The 19,517-nt window shown below is 38.8% G+C and overlaps 1 protein-coding gene across 12 annotated transcripts in view; it reads left to right on the plus strand.

Annotated features, from left to right (window-relative positions):
• Positions 1–19,517, plus strand: part of Rim (Rab3 interacting molecule) — a 66,200-nt gene that overhangs the window by 31,924 nt on the left and 14,759 nt on the right. For 4 of the 12 annotated variants that reach the window (XM_087402953.1, XM_087402959.1, XM_087402961.1 and 1 more), the window contains exons 7-20: positions 4–196; positions 4,361–4,568; positions 4,927–5,178; positions 6,117–6,140; positions 7,261–7,525; positions 8,115–8,366; positions 8,664–8,834; positions 11,152–11,181; positions 12,491–12,647; positions 12,852–13,021; positions 13,120–13,280; positions 13,450–13,687; positions 15,231–17,758; positions 18,587–18,763. In XM_087402953.1, the coding sequence (XP_087259079.1) occupies positions 4–196; positions 4,361–4,568; positions 4,927–5,178; positions 6,117–6,140; positions 7,261–7,525; positions 8,115–8,366; positions 8,664–8,834; positions 11,152–11,181; positions 12,491–12,647; positions 12,852–13,021; positions 13,120–13,280; positions 13,450–13,687; positions 15,231–17,758; positions 18,587–18,763 (4,826 nt within the window). The remainder of the gene's footprint in view (positions 1–3; positions 197–4,360; positions 4,569–4,926; positions 5,179–6,116; positions 6,141–7,260; positions 7,526–8,114; positions 8,367–8,663; positions 8,835–11,151; positions 11,182–12,490; positions 12,648–12,851; positions 13,022–13,119; positions 13,281–13,449; positions 13,688–15,230; positions 17,759–18,586; positions 18,764–19,517) is intronic. The other 8 variants (XM_087402954.1, XM_087402957.1, XM_087402963.1 and 5 more) reach the window with 8 other exon arrangements.

Here is a 19,517-nt window from a genome sequence, read left to right on the forward strand (position 1 = left end):
CAGGTTCACGGAGAGAAGGGGGAAAAAGACAGTGCGTTTTGACGGTGGGACCAATGTCGGCGGCCCTCAGGAGGAGGAATGGTCTTGGGAGGCCGATCGGCAGGGTAGCCAAGACAGCGCGACCAAAGACTCCGGGATAGACACTTCTAGCACCTTCACGAGCAGTGAAGACAGCAACAGGGGCGATCTGCCCAAGGTACGGGACCAGGTTACAAACGAGTAACGTCAACCGGCTCGAAAAAAAAATAAAATAAAAAAAAAAAGAAAATAACTTTAGAGAACGCTTCTCGAGTTGTAGCGAATTGTAGATCGGAGTCGATCTGTCATGTAGAAGACGGAGTCCTACACACGCGCGTGGATAGACAAGAGTTTAGGAACAAATCGTATTCGCCGGTGAATCGAGTAAAAGGGGTTTTTTTCAGCAGCGCTTTTTGTTGCACGATCGCGCCTGATCGGGAATAAAAACGGTACTTCATCTCGGCAATGATTACTCTCCTCCGCGTGCGATCTCCAAGCGCCAATCGCGGCGGATCCAAAATGGAATACGTCGTCCAAAGTGGAATTACGATTGTTTTCTTTCTCGCTCCTAGCTTCGATAGAGTAGCGGAAAGGTGCATTGAAGAAGTGGCTTGCTAATTGATGTAATTAGCGCGCAGCACTTGTAATTAGTTACTTTCGGGTTACAATATGTACCGTGTGCCAGGAGAGCCGAAGTTTCAGGGAGTGAAAAATTGCGCAATTGATTGCGCTGAGACCATTGATACCGATCGATGTGTGAACTGAGAGAGAGAGAGACAGAGAGAAAGATATATATATATATATATATATATATATATATATATATATTACACACGCCGTAATTACGAAATTATGTTTGAACGTTTGATTTTTTTTCATCCCATCTGTGCTGACAGGAGAGAGAACCTCTTTTGCTCGATTAACCTTAAACTTCGTGCTTAAAGGCTTGTGTGCTTGTATTCGTTTCGAGGTTCGTTTGTATGATTTGTATCGGCTTTCTTTGTACAGTATTGACATAAAGTTCAAGCTTATTTGGCGTCCCAAAAAGTTGAAGTCACGGAATATCGTTCACTTTCAACTTTTAAATTGACTTATTGTCAAATAAGCGAATATGCTATTGGTCATTTATGTACACATATTGATGTAATTAGTAAAAAGACAAAAATTTTTTACTGACTGCCATCCACAGTATTCTGTGAATTCAAAAGTTTTAAGTAGAAAATTATCTTCTGTACAATTCTCTTGCGTCAGGCTTCTTTCGATTCCATTTCATCGTGCCTCTTTTACCTAAAATCTGCTGTAATTTTCCTCGAGTTTCGCAATGACATAGATTTAATAGCGACGGAGAAGATTTATGTACTTTTAAATAATGAATATAATTTCTGACATTCATTTCTCTTTTACGCCACTTCCAAATTAAGGGACGGTCGCCCAATTAAGTTTTTGTGAGTTACATTTAATGTATAAGAAGTTGCAGATAATTGATTTTTTAATATTCGGCGTGTAAACTATCTTAGAAATATGTATCTAGAGAGAGAGAGAGAGAGACAAAAAATGACGCTTGATGTTATTATACATAAAGCTCATTTTGCTATTTTTATTCATCAATATAATATAAATATATGCGTCTGTGTGTGTGTTTGATTAATAGTTGTGGAAATAAAACATTCTGTATAAACGAATCAATACTCAAACGAAAGTAGATAATAATCACAATTTGATTATTGTGTATCTTCTTCTATTAAAAAAAAAATTTAGGAAAATTTTATCAAAATGTAAAACGAAATAAAATTATATAGCCAGTTATAAATACTTCATGAAGATTATTCGATTTGATATCTGTTTTTGTCGAAATTAGCAGAAAATAACATTGATCGATGCTTTCAATCCTCCAGATGGAGGAGGAACACTATAACGATATAAAATTTCTTATTTTTCGCAGTTATTGACAAATAAATAAAGATTTATTTATATCGTTTTAAAAATAAATTATTTAAACGTTAAGAAACGTTAAGAAAATTAAATAAGTATTAGACATGCTAACTAATTATAGAATATCCGTAAAATATTTTACGACAGCAGTTCTAGATTTAAGTATTTTTTTAAAGTTTCTGTACGAATGGATGAAATATTGCGTGCACTGCTTATTGTTTGATAGACTAAGAAGATAGGTTACAGGGATCGCGGTCCAATTATACGAAGCAAATAACCAAGATTAAATTCCCTGGATAAACAGTCGGCAATCGGATAATTTATCTGGCAACGACTTACGTATCTCTTGAAGCAACTCGATCGGGATCAATCTTTTTCACTTCTATTTTCCAAACAAGTCACGTAATTCGAGGCTTGCTTCTATTTTCTCGGAGGCAAAAGTGGAAACTGATTGCGATGCGTGAAGGTAAAAACGAGGAAAATTAAACACTGTCGAGCGCGATTGATTCTACTGACTTTCGAATAAATCGAAGGAGGAAGGTACGGGACTTGACGATGCGGGAATTAATTTGTGCGATTACATCCTATCGATAATTGTGTCGCGTCCTGATAGGCGCAGATCTTATTCAATAAAAATGCATTGCGATTGTACCTTTGTTAACTGTGTATTTTAGCGGCTTAGAAAATTTCACGTGATTCTTTCGCGAGGCAAATTACGTCTAAAACGATCCAATTAAAGGATTGACAAAGTTGTCAGTTCTCGAAAGAAAAACGTATCTATTTCATAATTAATCAAATTGGATCGCGGCCAAAGGCTATCGCAACTGATGAGACTTGATGACCTCGTTAGTTGTCGTCGATCAGTTCTGAGCAAAGAATTTTTTAATATCTCTTCAATTATTACGATTTCGAGCGGTTATATAACTGTTTTACTATTGAAAGAAGTTTGTATAATACTATTGTTTAATCACGAACAAGAAGCTTATTGTCGTCTGGTATTTAATCTTGCTAAGCATTGCGTTTCGAACATATCTGACAGGAAGTTCTTTCAACTTGCATTACAACATGATCATATTGTTACATGATCACATTGTTATTACAACGATTAAAATTACTTTTTAAATCTTTTACTGGCGTAAAAGTAGAAATGGATTATAAATGGTTGAATCTATTAAGAAATTTCAGAAATTTGAGCTTTCGAGAATATACGATTGATTGTGTAGACTTTACTCTCTATTTTCCAGTAATGTCTAGCATTGCTATTATTAAATCCATTATAGTAAAAAAATATAATAATTTTACGAATAAAAATTTGAGTTAAAATCTTATCTTACAAAACTTCAGGCTTTCTATGAATCTCGTATTAGATATTGAGAAGCTCAACATTTGATAGGACAGAAGCCAAAAAGAGGCGAACCCCTTTCCCTGAAGTAGATCCACCTGGTGAATCGTGTCGTTCTCAGATAGAAATACATCACGCTCAGGATTTTTGCGCAATATTACGCATATTGACGACCACGCAGTGTTATTTGCATGTCTGCAATACATGTATATCTATAATTTTTTCTAAGTTTTCTGGGGATCTTTGGACATTGAAAAATTGGACAGGTGCGGGATGCATGCTGTATAGAATGCCTAGGTATTGTAATATTTGCTAATCACGCATGTAACGCATGAAGCAATGGCCACTATTCGCTTTTATATGTTTCATGTTACAACAGCATGGGTTGCTTGTTCTAAATTTTCCAACGTGCCTAGATCGTCGAAAATCATCAAAGACCACTTTTTTCGTTGAGAGGATAGCGAAAGGTTTCGTGAAAGTTAAAAACATGAAGCTTTTACTTGTTAGAAACAATTTATTTAAAATAGTCAATTAAAGTTATTTCCATTTTCTAATTAATTATATTGTTCTTTTTTGTATCTCGACACAATTTACCAATTCGTATCCTCTCAAATCCTATGCTAGTTTCAAAATTATATATTTGTATCTTACAACATTTTTTAATCTCAAATAGTGCAAGAGAAATGTGTTGCAAGACGCAAAGCATTTCTCAATAGTATTTGTAAACTGATATGTGTTGTAATTGTTTTCTATTAGTTGTGTTTTAATTAATAAATATAGATCAATAAAATGGAAATACGTCAGGATACTGGAAACTGATGAAATTATACAAGTTTTTTATAAACAATGAGTTTCTATATGATTGTAATTAATTACTTTTACAACAAAACAACAGTATATTTCATAATTAACTGGTTATTAATTAAAGTCACATAAAATATCTCTAGATTTTATTAAATTTTCTTATTTAAGATCAGACCAGAATCCGGACTATCCATATGTATAGTTAATGGTTTATAAAGGTATGACACTCATTATCAGTAAAGAAATACTATCCGCGCTCCGTAGCATCCATTATCCTGGCAAGCGAGCGAAGACGGTCAGAAGATCATCGGCCACATGGTTTTACGAAAATCGGCCGGTTCCGGAAGCTGTAGTAGTATACTCGGACTAAAAGTTGTCGGTGGCAAGCTATTAGAAGATGGTTCCATGGGCGCTCTGATCGAGAAAGTGAAAAAGGGTAGCACGGCGGACGTAGAAGGTCAACTTAGACCCGGTAAGATTATAAAGTTCGGATCAAACAATTCGGAGAATTTTTTAATCGTCCAAGTCTTATCTATTTACGACGAAATTATGATAATACGTGATGATAAAACTTTGTTCACGGAATATACTTATTGTAAATTGCAAAATTTGTGTCGCTCTGCTTTAGAAAAATCATAACCGGAAATTGATTGTTAGTTTTGCATTAATTAATAAATTTTGTCGTGGTAATCCGTACTTTCAACTTCGATGCTTTGAAAGCGCACGGCTTGTCGACAGCGCTCGTAACAATCGCGAGCAAACCGTTTCCGTTCCCACGACCGTCCATAAGAACGAATCGGACGACGCTCGATCCCTTGCGGCTGTTTCAGGTGACGAGGTGATCGCATGGAATGGAAGGTCCCTTCAAGGCAAAAGCTTCCGAGAGGTTTACGACATCATCGCCGAATCGAGGTTGGAGCCACAGATTGAGCTCATAGTTGAGAGAAAGTTATCGACAATGGGTATGGCGCCTGCAGGACCGGGCCCATCGACGCCCATGACATCCAGGAGAATTGTTGCTCAGAGCCAGTGGAGACAGAAACACGAAACCATCTCCGGGCCTCCGACGCCGCACCACAAAGGTGACTATACACAGAGCACGTTTCGTTTCCGGCCGTCTTCCGACTTGATTTCGCTTCTATGTATCACAAATGTCGTGATCTAGATTATTCTATCACTCGTTTCGCTCAAACTCGGAATATACTTGTAACATATTTTTTTTTATAAAACTCTAAATATATTTATTATCAATTTGGTATAATATAGTAGTCTTGCATGTGGGCTTTTAGTACCGAGCGTTATTCTAATAAACATTTTAATAAGCGTTACAAGAAATTATATATATACATATATAAAATTATATATAACCGCAGAACACAAACAGTAACATTACATTAATGTTATAATTTTCTACTCAACAGTGTGTTATACAACATGTTATATTACTATTATATTGATTGAGAAATTATAACATTGTTGTAATGTTGCATTATTGTTTGTATTTTGCAGGTATATACACAAATAGTAATTATACAATTAAAAGGGATGAGATCGTTTTAGGTAGATCGACTTCCATTCTTCTCAGGATGTCAATTTGGATGTAGCAACAAAGAGTTAGAAAAGAGTATATTAGGAAGATGTTTTGTTTTAAACTGAATGTGATTATTATAGAATCAGAAATATTTTGTTTGAAATGCATTTACATCTTCCTTTTAGTTGATCAAAGAAAATATTACGTAGTTTGTTTCATTTAAAAAATTTTTCCGTAAATTTTTTTATACTATTTTAGGTAAGATTTATAGGGAAGATGAATAATAAGAAAATCAGCACAAATTAAAAACAGACGGAAGAGTTGAAAATTAATTATTTTGATTAATAAAATATTTATTAATTAAATCTCATTACACGTAAAACAGTGCACTGTGCCTCTCGTTAATAATATTGCGTTACTCGCATAAGTGTACGTATTAAGCATATGAAAAATAACATTATGCTACGAATTACATTTTTCGCATTTCAGGTCTTAAGAAATGCTTACTATGGGGTAGGCCTCAGACAACTTTCTTTAAATCATTTTCTATTAATCAGTGTTTCTTGCCTGTACCATTAGCCTTTTATCTCCGTTATCGACCACCGTTTCGTGAGATTTTGCCTTCAAATCTCAACAAACGGAACCGGAATCATGATTTCGATGCTACGACAAGACGTATGGCGAAGCAACGAAGATTGATTTATTATTTATTCTGCCTTGAGTATCGTCGATGTTTAACGTAGATGTAGATCGTAGTGCTAATGCACCCTTCCTCCTCCCTTCGTTAAAAGAGCACCGTTGTATAGGTATAGTCTTATGGGAGCAACAACTATTATATATTATATGTATTATACAAGATATAAAGATGCCGATATATAATATATAAATCCCTCATATCTCGTGCTTCCTTTCTACTTATAACAAATCACGAGTATCTCGTGTAATCCTTATGGATAAATGTAATTTGCTGTATTCACTACACTGTCTATTATCTCCACTATATATCGATCTAACATTATTATCATAATAACTCCCCTCATTCCTTTCGTGGCTCGTTGTCACGGATTTCCGTGATTGTGAGAACCCGTGCATGCGGACTTCACTTCTACGAAAGACGTGGGTGTTTCCAGAACTGTTCAGAAATAGTTTATCGATTTTGCAACATCCCTAGGGGTTCGATGACGTTGTGAGATAGAACTTGGTTTTCGCATCTATAATTTCGCACACTCAAGTATCCGATCGACGCAGAGATTTCTCGAATAGACGTCTAATAGACATCTCAATCTTTCAAACACTACTTTGGACGTCTTGAGGATACATTTTCAATCTTTCTGTCGTTTGACTATTTATCTAATACATATCGTATGAACACGAATATTAACATATTCATTGCCAATAAATGTAAGTGCCAGTGATCGGTTGGCAATGAATGTGTTAGCGCAATAAAAGCATGAGAGTTTGTTCATTCATTGGACCACCCGAATTTCTTCTTCTTCATTTACCGTCGTCTCTTACTTCTATTCGTTACTTTCCTTATGACGAATCTCGCGCGTACCTTCTCTTCACGTGAATCGCTGCAAGATCGTAGATACGGAAAGTTATATCCTAGTCGAAGCTGCACGATCACTTGCAGAATTGTACGACGCGAGGCGTGAGAAACCCTCGGTTTTAGTGACGTCGCCGGGCTCGCCGGACCTGTACGCCCAAGGACGCAGTCGACACTCCCGACATCCGACTGGAAATGTGAACGTGGGCGGCAGCATCCAGGTGAAGCTGGGCTTCGATCCCGTGGGACTTCAGCTGATTGTCACGATAATATGCGCCGCGGGACTCACCCCAAAGAGCAACGGCCAACCTAGAAATCCTTACGCCAAAGTTTTTCTGCTTCCTGATAAAAGGTAAGTGAATTTACTGAGTATTATTTTATAGTATTCGATGATAGTACATTTCAATTGAAAATTTCGAAGAAATACGCGTAATACCTGTGAATGCTCCGATATTCATAATTTGAGTATCGAAGCATGTACAGATAAATTTAATCAAATATCATAAAAACTCAACTCAACTCAAAATACATTGTTTAAAATATATTATTTGATGTATATACGTTAACATTATAATTTTGTTTTGAAAAAGAACGGTCTTGCTGAAGTATCTAAAAATTTTTAGCTATGTAGGTTTGAAAATAATTTTGTTGGGGATTATCAAAATAATTATGTAGGACGCTCAAGCTGGTTGATAGAATGTTGAAACTTTTTGCAGCATTGCTCATTATGTTTGAGTTTTCTGCATAATTATTTTGATGATCCAACAAAATTATTTTTAGGTCTGTATCTACTTAAATTTTTAGATATTTTATCAAAATTGTTCTTTCCATGCAAAATGTTATAACAATGATTATTCAGTTTGTGGCCTATTTTATTCTAATTTAATTACCGACTAAACTTCCGAGTGTTTTATACATCTCTTTTTTAAATGTCACTGTAGCGAAAAATCGAAACGACGTACGAAGACTGTGGCAAACACGAATGATCCCAGATGGAATCAGACTTTTGTTTATAATGGAGTCAGACGTTCGGACCTGAGGAAAAGAGCACTGGAAATTACGGTTTGGGACTACGCTAGGTACGAGGCGAACGATTTCCTCGGCGAGGCTGTCCTGGAATTGGCAGTATGTCTCCTGGACGAGGAACCAGAATGGCATTCTCTGACCGCTCACGGAGAACACCGGCACGTTAGGTATGACTCGCACTCGCGGATGCTAGTAGTTCCAATGCCAATGCTAAAAGCGATCAAATAAATGCCTCGCATCGATACGAATCCCTTACGGAATGTTTGACAATGTTCCTATGTTATACCTCTCTCTGCGTATAATGTGACGTAACATTGTACAATGTCTTATCTCAGAAATCTGTATTTTACAAATTCATTTTGTTCATTCTTTTGTTTCTAAACAAATAGAGATAAACTGCAACAAATGCAACAAAACGAGTGTGACTACTATCGCTAAGACTATTAACTATTTTTATTCTTCAGGCATTACCAAGATGATGACATGATAGATTGTCATCTTAGTCCGCCATCGACCACCTCGAGATTAAGTGACTCTGACACCTCGGAGTGCGACATTACGGATTGTGACATGTCTAGAGAACAGAGGAGAACGGCTGACGGTGCTAGCATAAGCAGTATTGGCAGTTCCTCTAGGTAAGGCTATTTCTTAAAATCTCTGTAATATATATAAATCTCCTGGTCTAACGAAAGAGAGTATATTTAAACCGTCGGAAAAAAATCGTTTAATTCAATTAGCTTAGAATGTCTCCGTTGAATACTGCATAAATCCGTCATACGCAAATCGAAACATTTACGCGAGAATCATGAGATATCGAATAGAGATAAGTTTATATTTTATACATTATTGAAAATTAAATGCGGCATCCAAATTCAACATACTTGATGGGTAAGAATTACGATATTAATCTGACAGAATTGCTGTCATCGATTTAAAATTTAGTTTACAGATTTCGTAACTATTATCGTTATTATTGCGTAACAATTATTCTCGTGATCTTTATTATACAAAGAAATGTTATTTCAGTGTACGATACAGAATATTTTTCCGCAAGAACTTCTTCCTTTAATATCCTACCATTAGAATTGGACGTTTATCGAATCCATGCAATTAGAGAGAACTTTACGTGGCTTAAAATAAATACACGATAAAAAAGTCTTCATTAATTTCTTTTACTCTTTTGCCCTCTTTTTACCGATCATTTGTCATAAAGTTATTGTAGAGAGTTGTTTCTTTTAATAATTTGAAAATAGTTTCCGTGAAGTTTTGGAAGCGGTTCCAATACTGAGTTCTGATTTGCTTTCTTTCTTACATGACTAAAATGTAAGCCAAGTGCAGAGAGAAAATAGAGACAAGTACGAATATATAAAATAAATGATAGCTAACGGAAGTTTGAAAAAAGATAAGATTCGAGCGGAAGGGGTCAATCGAAAGAAAGAGAGAGGGTAAAAGCTAAGTTATAAAACTGGGCAACAAGCCAATTGACATAGCAGTTATCCCGCGACCGTTGCTAGCTCCGGAAGTCAGCCTGAAACTCGTATCCATATTAACACTTCAGTGACAATGTCCGATTATTATTCTTGAGTGTAAAGTAATTTTTATGTCGAAGCTTTCATAAGTCATAAGTCTCTACTTATGTGCGAAACGAAAGAAGCAATAGTGCACGTCAAAAGAGAATGAAGATAAGAAGACAACTGTTTAAAGAGCTAATCTGTAATAATAATGAACTTATTCGAAATCACACAGCTACTAAATTAATGGATCTCAGAGAAGAAAGTTAAATATAATTTATTGCTAGTGTAATAAATTATTCAGTTACGAAAATATGAAATCTGTGAAATCTGCGTTGACGTGAATTAATCATCAACGACAACGAAATTTATTACGTAACAAAATTTGTGATATGCATATGCGCGATATTTATAATTTTCATATAATTCTTTGTAACTCCCTTTAGCAAGTAAACTTTTTAAAATTGTTTCAATGTCAACACACGTCTTGCTCTCGCTTTAAAGATAGCTTGCCCATAAATTTTTTCATCGACGATACACGCGGCAAATCGAATCAATGTAGCGAATTCAATGAACACGTAGGCTATCTTCGATAGGCTTGGCAGATAGAGTGGCAGAGATGAGGATAAGCCGAGATACTATCCGGCATCACTCTGCACTTTTTTTATATCAGCTTCGATCTGCAAAGCGAACGCTTCTAAGCGCGCATTAGCCTGTAAAAGCTTTCTCCGAATAATTGAAACATTCCAGTCTGCTTTGAGAGCAGCGGACATCCTGCGCATATTTAAACAACCTTCAATATCGTTTAATGAGATTATTCGAAAGGGTTTCGCCAGTTATATTAACATATCCATCGTCAAATCAAGCTTCTAATACAATGAACAATGTCTGCGTTTTAATAAAATATTTTTATTATAATTCTGCGCGAACGTTATTATATTTAATGACGAACTACGAATAGCTTTTCTGATGTATCACACGAGAATTACAAAAAAATTTATTTCCATAATATTATACAAATTCTATACCATTTTTTTCATGTCTTCGCGATATCCTAAAAATATTGATAGAATTAAAAAATATTACACTGAAAAAAATAGTCTGGTTGCATTAATTGGAATTCAGATCAAAAATGGACAAAGAATTTTCTAATTCGATCTATTATAATTCCAATTGAGATAACCAGAATTCTGATAGATATGATCAAACTCTTCTAATTCGCCCATTTTCAATCAGGAATTTTTTTTTAGCATACGCATCTATAAAAATCCATAATTGGACATATTTTAAATTGATACATTTAATGCGGACAAAATGTTTCATGTTAAAAATATATGACTTGTGAAGAGATAAAAAAATTAGACAATGACGCGTCGGCCGCGGCCGCGCCATCGCCCATTGATTTTAATTTTAATCGTGTGCTTTGTGATTTATTTTTTAGGTTTCATAATATGCCGTCAAATTATAAGCGGTACGGCCATTACAATTTATATCTTATCTTTCACGAATCACGCAGTCACACGTCTTGCATCCTCACCGCTAGGTTCTGTATTGCGCGTAGATCAGTCAGTTAGTCGTGCCGACAAGCCGGAGATGTAATAGGGACGTGACAATGGGACGTGTACTGACGTGATCATATAGCTAATTTAATTTAAGAACGGACAACAAAGACACGAGAAACCTTTATTTGACAAGGATATTACTTCCAAGCGTGGATGGGAGGAAAGGAGGAAAGAAAGTGTCCTTTTTTTGGAGAAAAAAAGAAACAACGACTCTGATACGGACGTCGTCGGTGACGGGAACTACTATCGACAAACAGAAAATCTCTAACGCCTTTTGTACTTTTTCACGCGCGCGATATTGTACACGCAAGTCGGTGAATATTGCAATGCACAATATGTTTCGGTGTTATAAAATTTTTGAGACAATATCTATCTTTCGTTTTCGTTCTTTGTCAAGGCGCGAAAATATAGTGAAATGAACAACGATATATTAAATACGAATATTTAGCAAATCGCCATTCATGTAGGCACTTTAGACGTCATGCTGTCATTGCTTCTTGCATATACGCATATTGTATTAGATGCAAGACATGGCTTCTAGAATGCTTAGTGCATTGCAGTGCATCGGCCGGGGTGGATTGAATTTCTCGAAGCTTCGATTGCAATTCGCCAGATTTTTCGTTGCCAAAAGTGGTGAAAATTATTCTGGATATCTTACACACTTTGCGCCACGATCGTTCTTTTCGACGTACAATACTTACGTACTTGGCACTCATCTAACGCACTTACACGGCATATTCTTAATTTATGACGAGTCACCCTTTTTTTTATCGCGTGTACTTTCATTTTTGGCAACGAAAAGAATCCCGCGATCGAGAACACCAAGGAGAACGTTCGACTGCATTGCCGAGTAACTTGGAGCTGCTTCGCGCCAAATTAGGAGATATGCATTTGCAGTTTGCAATCTGAAAAGTCGAATTGAGCTCACGCTTATATTTTATGCGCCAAAATATGAAAGATACGAAGAAGATTTGAAAGATAACGAATGAAAGGACTTTGCGGATTTTATTTTTATTTTCACGTTTTGGCTCCGTTCTCGGTGCTGTGTAGCTCATTCTCGCTCCTAGCGTTCTGAACATCTTTTTTTCCGCTTTCCCACCATCCTGGCCGCATGCATTTTAATGATTAGCGCGAGATCACAGCACTCGCCTCATTTAACTTGTAAGGCACACAACATTCACTGATTGATGAAAAAAAAATGAACGCATGCTGGAGCAGCCACTATTCTAGCCCACCGCCGGAGAGGGAACTCTGCATCGATGGTGAGCATCGGAGTCGAAGAGATATGTCACCTCAGGGACGCAAAAGGGCAGCCCTAATGATTTCTCATGACCAACCCGCTACTATCAGTTCGAGTTACCAGACATATCGTAAAGTAAGTGTTCGAGAACGTTTTTAATTATCATCTGAGCACCGATCGCAAAAATTTTTTTAATGGAGCATTTATAAAAGGAGTGACAGTATCTGAGGTTCGACTGAGGGAACTTTTAACTAGACTAAAATAAATAAAATGAAATCGATATGTACATGTTATTAGATAACATTTATAGAGATGTACATTATTAAATATGTACCGCAGGACGAGATCCATCGGGGAATGATGGGTCACAGGTCGCACAGCGCGGCACCTATGGATTCTCCAAGCATTAGATATCGAGGAAGGTCTCAGAGTCCCACCGGTCATCGTTCCTTATCTCCACCCGAGCATAGATCCATTCCCTACTCGCACGGATACGTTCATACGACAAGGTATAAAATATCACAGGGAAAATTCTTTTGACATCTAGATTATCTAGATTATATATTTGTGGGAACTAGAACTGGACTTACTAATGCTACCTATTTAGATTCGGCTCGAGATCGGCGACCGCCACACCTACTGGATCGCCAAAGAAACGTCAGCTACCTCAAATCCCGGCAGCTTTAAAGGAAAGAGTCACGCAAGATTTTGAGGAACGAGCAAGATTCATGAGACATCGCAACAGACAGTCGATATACAGGAGCACTGGTATGAGAGGTTTAATGTTTTTCATCGGAAAAGTTATTGCGTTTTTCCGATATTTGCTTATTTTTTTATACTATTGAAAGAATGACAACCAACATAATAGTTAATATATTAACTCATTCTTTTTATAAATTTTTATTGTATCTTCAATAATTAATTAATTTATTCTCAGGTTGGGAAAGGCATTATAGTGGCCTTTCGGACTCGGATCTTCCTTCAATCGGACACGATCCATTAACATTGTCACACAGTCACGCTCACAGAATGCACAGGCCGAGGAGGGGGCATTTAAGTCCCGACAAAGATGTATTGGGTGATCTTGGAGATTCTGACATGGAAAGCATAGCTTCGGTAACGAGCAGTGCCTTTAGTACGCAATCGGAACGACCACGTGGATCGAGAGCGCTAATGTGAGTATAGTTTTATAATTAAATTTCCGTTATTTTAGCGTACGAATTACCTCGTGTTGCGGCAATCAATGTGCAAAGCAACGCAGATTCAATAGAATACCCCGTAGGAAGGAGGATCTGAGGATCGAGCGTGCTGTTTTAAATATACATATATCGCTGCAACATTATAATGCATCGTTATACGTCCTTTATGTCACGATAAAATCGATAATCTGAAGAATAGCACACTCATCGGCTCAACCTCTCGAGTCAAGGAAAATCCCTGGATTAAATGGACATTGTCAACTAAATGGGTATCCTGTAGTTGCACATTTTCACATCCTGCTTGTGTACGTGTCAAGTCTTCCGATATCCTTCGCGCCTTCTCTACAGAATAATTAGATTGCACTTCCTATGCACTGTGTCAATGTCCATTTAATTAGTATCTCATTCTAAGAAAGCAGGGATCAGTGCGTGGCGTTGGTCGAACGGTTAAGTAGTTGTGTCTCATCGCGTTCATAGAGATGAAGAAAAAGCATTGCTAAGTACATCGATCGCCGCGTGTCTCTTCTGAAATGCCGACCCGTTGTTCTCGGCGAATCGACAGAGTCGAATTCCGAGATGTTAATGACCGATATGCGTTCGATCGATCGCGAACGCGCGGTTATATAAAAAAAAAAGAAAAAAAGAAAGAAAAAGAGAGAGAAAAAGGAGCTAAAGAAAGATGGAAAGCGGAATGGGCTTACCCTTTGGCTGTGTTCCCGCAAAAGTGCTAAACTCTCTATATGAAAAACATTGTTTACAGACCGACAGTTTTAATACCCAGTGCCATATCCCCCATACCCCCGCCCCCTAGGCGCAATAGGCGCAGGCACAAACTTAGGGTACCCTGCAGCGAATGTCATTGTCCCATCAAGCCCAAAAGCAACAACCCTAGCAAGTGTCCCACCCTATATCCCCTCGTACGGAGCAAGTCCGCAGTGGTACGCTCGTTGTACAAAAAGATGTGTACGCCATTCACGAGATCGCAGACCGTCGACGAGAACATGCTGAGATATTACAGCTCCGAGACCAGCGAGTACAGCGTTTCCGAGGGGTACATACTCAAGCCAGAGAGACTCGTAGCTAGTAGCGCTAAGAATCGTATACCGGCGATATACGTCGAAGATTGCCTCCGCGTCAACTTTAACGATCGTTTTGTGGAAAAGTTTCGCTCTAGGTATTCGACGCCGTATCTCGCAGGAGGATTTGGTACGTTGTCGCGTGCACGTAACGATTCCGCGGTGATGAGAACGACGACGTCGACGACGACGACGACGACGATGACGATAACGACGACGACGACGACGACGACGACGACGACGACGACGACGACGACGACGACCATGACGACGAGGACGAAGACGAGGATAAGGCAACCGATTGTCGATTCGATCGACCTCCCTGATCATTTCGATATTAGGAGCATAGACGCTAGATTGCATCCGCGTAGGTCTTTTTTGTCCGCTAAGACTAGGAGCTTCGACGTGATGCACGATACATACGGTGATCGTTTCGGTACTAGGCCAGGGGCCGTCGGTCTGCTATCGCGCCGGGCCAAGAGTTTCGAGTACGAGAGCATTTCGAGCAACATATTCAGCGACGACAGTCTCAGGACGGCCAGAAGAAAACTCAAGCGGAATCTCTCTCTCAGCGATGCCGGGTATGGTGACAAGATACCTGCGCTGGACGATCAGAGCAAATCCTACTACGATTCTAACGGTGACGACAAAGTGCCTACGAGTCTCACGAATAAAGAGACAAATTACGATTTTCTGCTCGATCAGGACCACAAACCGTTTTATGGATATGACTCGGAATTTAGTTGCGGCGAAACGGAGATTTACGTTCCCAGTTTCGACAAGCAGAAGACCGAGACCGACGATTATCAAGCTTCTTATAGTTCCCATTTAACGGAAGACAATGGTCTCTTTAGTGACAACGATCGTGCTAATCTCAGGAATGTTCTGGACAAGGATGATATTAATAAGAAAAAATACATGGATGGAAGTTACTTGAATCACGACACTTCGTATATTAGGGATATATCTCCAGGAACAAGAACCAAGAAAGTAGACAGCGATCTTCGTACTTCGATTGGTGATATCTATAGTAATATTGAGGAAACTTTTTCGTCTAATAAAAATTATAATCGTGATATTCTCGCGAGATCCGCCACAAAAATCCACGATGTCACAAAATCTACTAACATGGATGAGTGGATGTCGAAGGACGTAAAAGGTGTCCTGCGGTCTCATGGAGCAACTGGTCGTTCTTATCAAGAGGATAGGTATAAGACTCGCGAGAACTGGGACACTGATTACGACGAAGGATTTATAGATCGGGAAAAGGACTACGAACAGAAGCAGTTTAGTTACCTAGACAAAGGCATTTGTGCCTTAAGAACTAGTGGATCAGTGCGCGAAGGTGAATATTTTCATGATGTAACGAAACGTTCTTGTGCTGTTCAGGGAAAATGTTATGCACTATCTGATGATGATGACAAAAAGTTCACGATGGACGATTACATCAGTTTTCGTTCGTCCGACGATTACAATTATTGGACTACGCACAGTAAGGCGGAAACATACGAAGATGGATTTGTGCCGCGAAGACGAAGGCGAAGAAATAGGAGAGGTAGTAGAGATGGAGGCGCAGGTGACTACGAGATCCTGCCACGGATCAGAGACGTGTCAGGCGCTCAATCGAGAATGGAGAGCAAGAAATTGATGACAATCCAACGTACGGAGTCTACGCCAACCCTACACTCAGACGAAGACGTGAATTCGCTTGCAGACCGTGCTAGACGTATTTATCGTCGCAAGCGAAATAGCAGTTGTCCAGAGAGTAGAGATCTACGAATGTATGGTCCGCGAGGAAACGGTGAGAGAACTGTACTGGAGTCTGACGAGGAGTTCGGATCGATGGAGACGGTAGTCGGCGCTGATTATTTCCGTCGTACTTCGGGCTACGTGGCGAATGCTAGAGCAAACGACGGCATTAGATCGGGCTTCTTTGACGCGGAACAAGATCGTGATAGCTACTTAGACGCAAGATACGATCATGAGGACCGATATCAGGATCGCAGTTATCCGATGGCACGCGGGCTAGTTAGGTCAGGGTCGCAACGTTCTTCGAATCGCGATGCGCGATACATATCGCGCGCTAGGCGTAAGAGTAGTTGCCCGGAGTGTCGTGAGCTAGCACTGTCCTCCTCGGAGTTAGGTAGGTCGGGATCGCTATCGCGAAAGGGTGACGATCTTCGGCGTTCATCGTTAGAGACGAAGCATAGATATCGTAGGCGGAACAGCAGCTGTCCGGAGGCTAGGGATCTCGAAATGCTCGAGAAGAGGCAGCGTCAGCAGCAATTCATGCAGTTCCATCAGCAGCAACAGCGGCACTCAAGTCAGCAGTATCAGCAGCAACCGCAGCAGCAACGGCAGCATCAGCAGCAGCAAGCGCAACACCAGCAACCGCAGGGAAGTAGTAAGAGGAACGTGGCGATCAGCGACACCCTCGAGTACTACGAGTACTCGATGGAGAGCGAGAGCCAGTGCAGCGAGAACTGCGGATTTGGCCCGTGCGATCCGCGTAGGCCCCGTAACCGAGCACCCCGCCCTGGTAACGCTAATTCGAGTCTCTTTGATTCCCAAACCGCTACCTCCGACACTGCTAAAAACTACCACCCACGGATCAACGATCATCACCACCAACACCCACAAAACACGAAAACGTCGCCGCTCGCCAATGTCGCCGATGTGGCGTCGACGTTTCTGCCACCGTTGCCGCCGTCATCCTTGTCGTCCGCTCGACGACGATCCCGAAAAAAATCCGCTTACGACGTCGACGTCGTCGCCGATCGTCGCGACGACGACGACGCTCGGAATCGTCGTTCTTCATCTATGCCCGAAAGCAGCGAGTACACCAGTCAGTCGAGTTCGTACGAGAAGACGTCCAGACGCCAGGTCACCGACAATGGCCATGACGAGCATGATAAGAGAAGTCAGTTCACCAGAAGTCTCAGTAATGCCGATGTGCCGCAAGACGAGAAAGGTAAGAGAGAAAGTTCATAGTGATTGAAATTAGCTCTCTAAAATGTTATTTCTCGACAAATTCCATTTTTTAATAACAAGACATATTTGCATCGATTATGTTATCTATTGAATAAACATAATCGTATATTTATGGACTTTTAATAATTTTACATATCTATAATATCGAAAGTTGCGTTTATTAAAATTACATTTCTTGATTATTAAATTTGATTTCTCTATCTTGTCCACTCTATTGTATTCATCTACTGTATCCACATCTTGCTGTTTAATAGAAATTTTATTTAACGCTTATAGCTCTGATTTTTCGCTGAATATAAATTCTCTTTAAACAGACATCGATTTTACTGTCACGATGACGTAATATATATAACTAAGAGAGCGAAGACCGAACTCTGCAAAAGTATAACATGAATTTTCGTCGAGATTTACAGTCACGAACTAGTTGCACTCGAATTTAGCGGTAGTTAATAAACTACAGACACACGTCCACGCAAATGTTCTAAAAGTTCCTTTTGAGTTCGCCGAGTCACGAAACGTCTTTTTCTATCTTTCTTCAACAATAGTAGAGTAAAGATTACACGCGCATTGCTCCTTATATTTTACATGATAATTATGTTTTCAACCGTGTGTTGCTAAATTTTTAATTTAACTGACCGAAGCTATATTCTATTATGTAAGTTTGTGTCGTGCTTTCATTCCTTTATTTTCTAAACTGACATAACAAAAGACAGGAACACACAGAGATGTGGCTCATAGTTTTTACTTCACCCTCGGGCCGCTCTGATTTAATTCTACACGTATACAAGTACATGTTCTTGTTTCGCAGACACGGGTAGTTTCAGCGATACTGCGATTGCATTGAACGTTGAAGAAGCAACGAGAAGAGGTCGTAAGAGCTCGCCAGGAAGTAAAAGCGGAAGTGGCAGCAGTAGCGGAAGCGCGGTGCAGTACCAAGCGGGTTTGAGCAAGAAGAGCAATAGTACCAGCCAATTATCTGCGACAGGTAACACATTGTCACGCTGGCCATTTCTAGTTAAGTTTGCGTTTAGTCTCTACGTGTTATACGTAGTCGTGATTTTCGTAAAGATCGATCGTTCGCGCGAAACTAAAGTCTTCCGGTGCGCGATATTAGAACGTTTGATCGATGACACCATCTTGCGCGACATTAGACAGTTTTCTATTTTCCTGACATTTATATCTTCTCTCTTTAGTGAAAAGGATATCGTTTTCTTCAGAACATCAATATTTCGTAAATTAGGATAGAGTAGTTTAGTATCGTTAGTGTGTAGATTATAACGGTGTGCTCTCGCTACGTGCGTACAAATGAGGATAATGCAAATATGTCGTCGATATACGCATTTTGTTAAATATTAATGAAGATAAATTCAATAGCTTTGAGCGCATACAACAAAAATTTTTAGTTACGTTTTATATAAAGTTTACAGTCAAAATGTGAATGAAGAATGAAGAATAAGAAGAATAAGAAACTACGGGTAACAAGAAATAAGCTTGCATGTGTTTGAAAACGTGAGCGGTTGAAATGCAGAATTAGTGATTGATTATTATGTATAAAATACTTAGTCATGTAATACTTTATGTGTAAGTATTTTATATATAAAATATTTAGATTCATACTTTATATGCAGTTATAACTACTTTGTATATAAAATTCTAAATATAGGTATTTTATACATGGTATTTTCCAAGTATTTTATACATATGAAACGTAAGATAAAGTTACTAAACCAGTTGATACA

This window comes from Acromyrmex echinatior, chromosome 2, assembly GCF_024713525.1.
Source record: "Acromyrmex echinatior isolate Ae372 chromosome 2, ASM2471352v2, whole genome shotgun sequence".
In the NCBI taxonomy this organism is placed as follows: Eukaryota; Metazoa; Arthropoda; class Insecta; order Hymenoptera; family Formicidae; genus Acromyrmex; species Acromyrmex echinatior.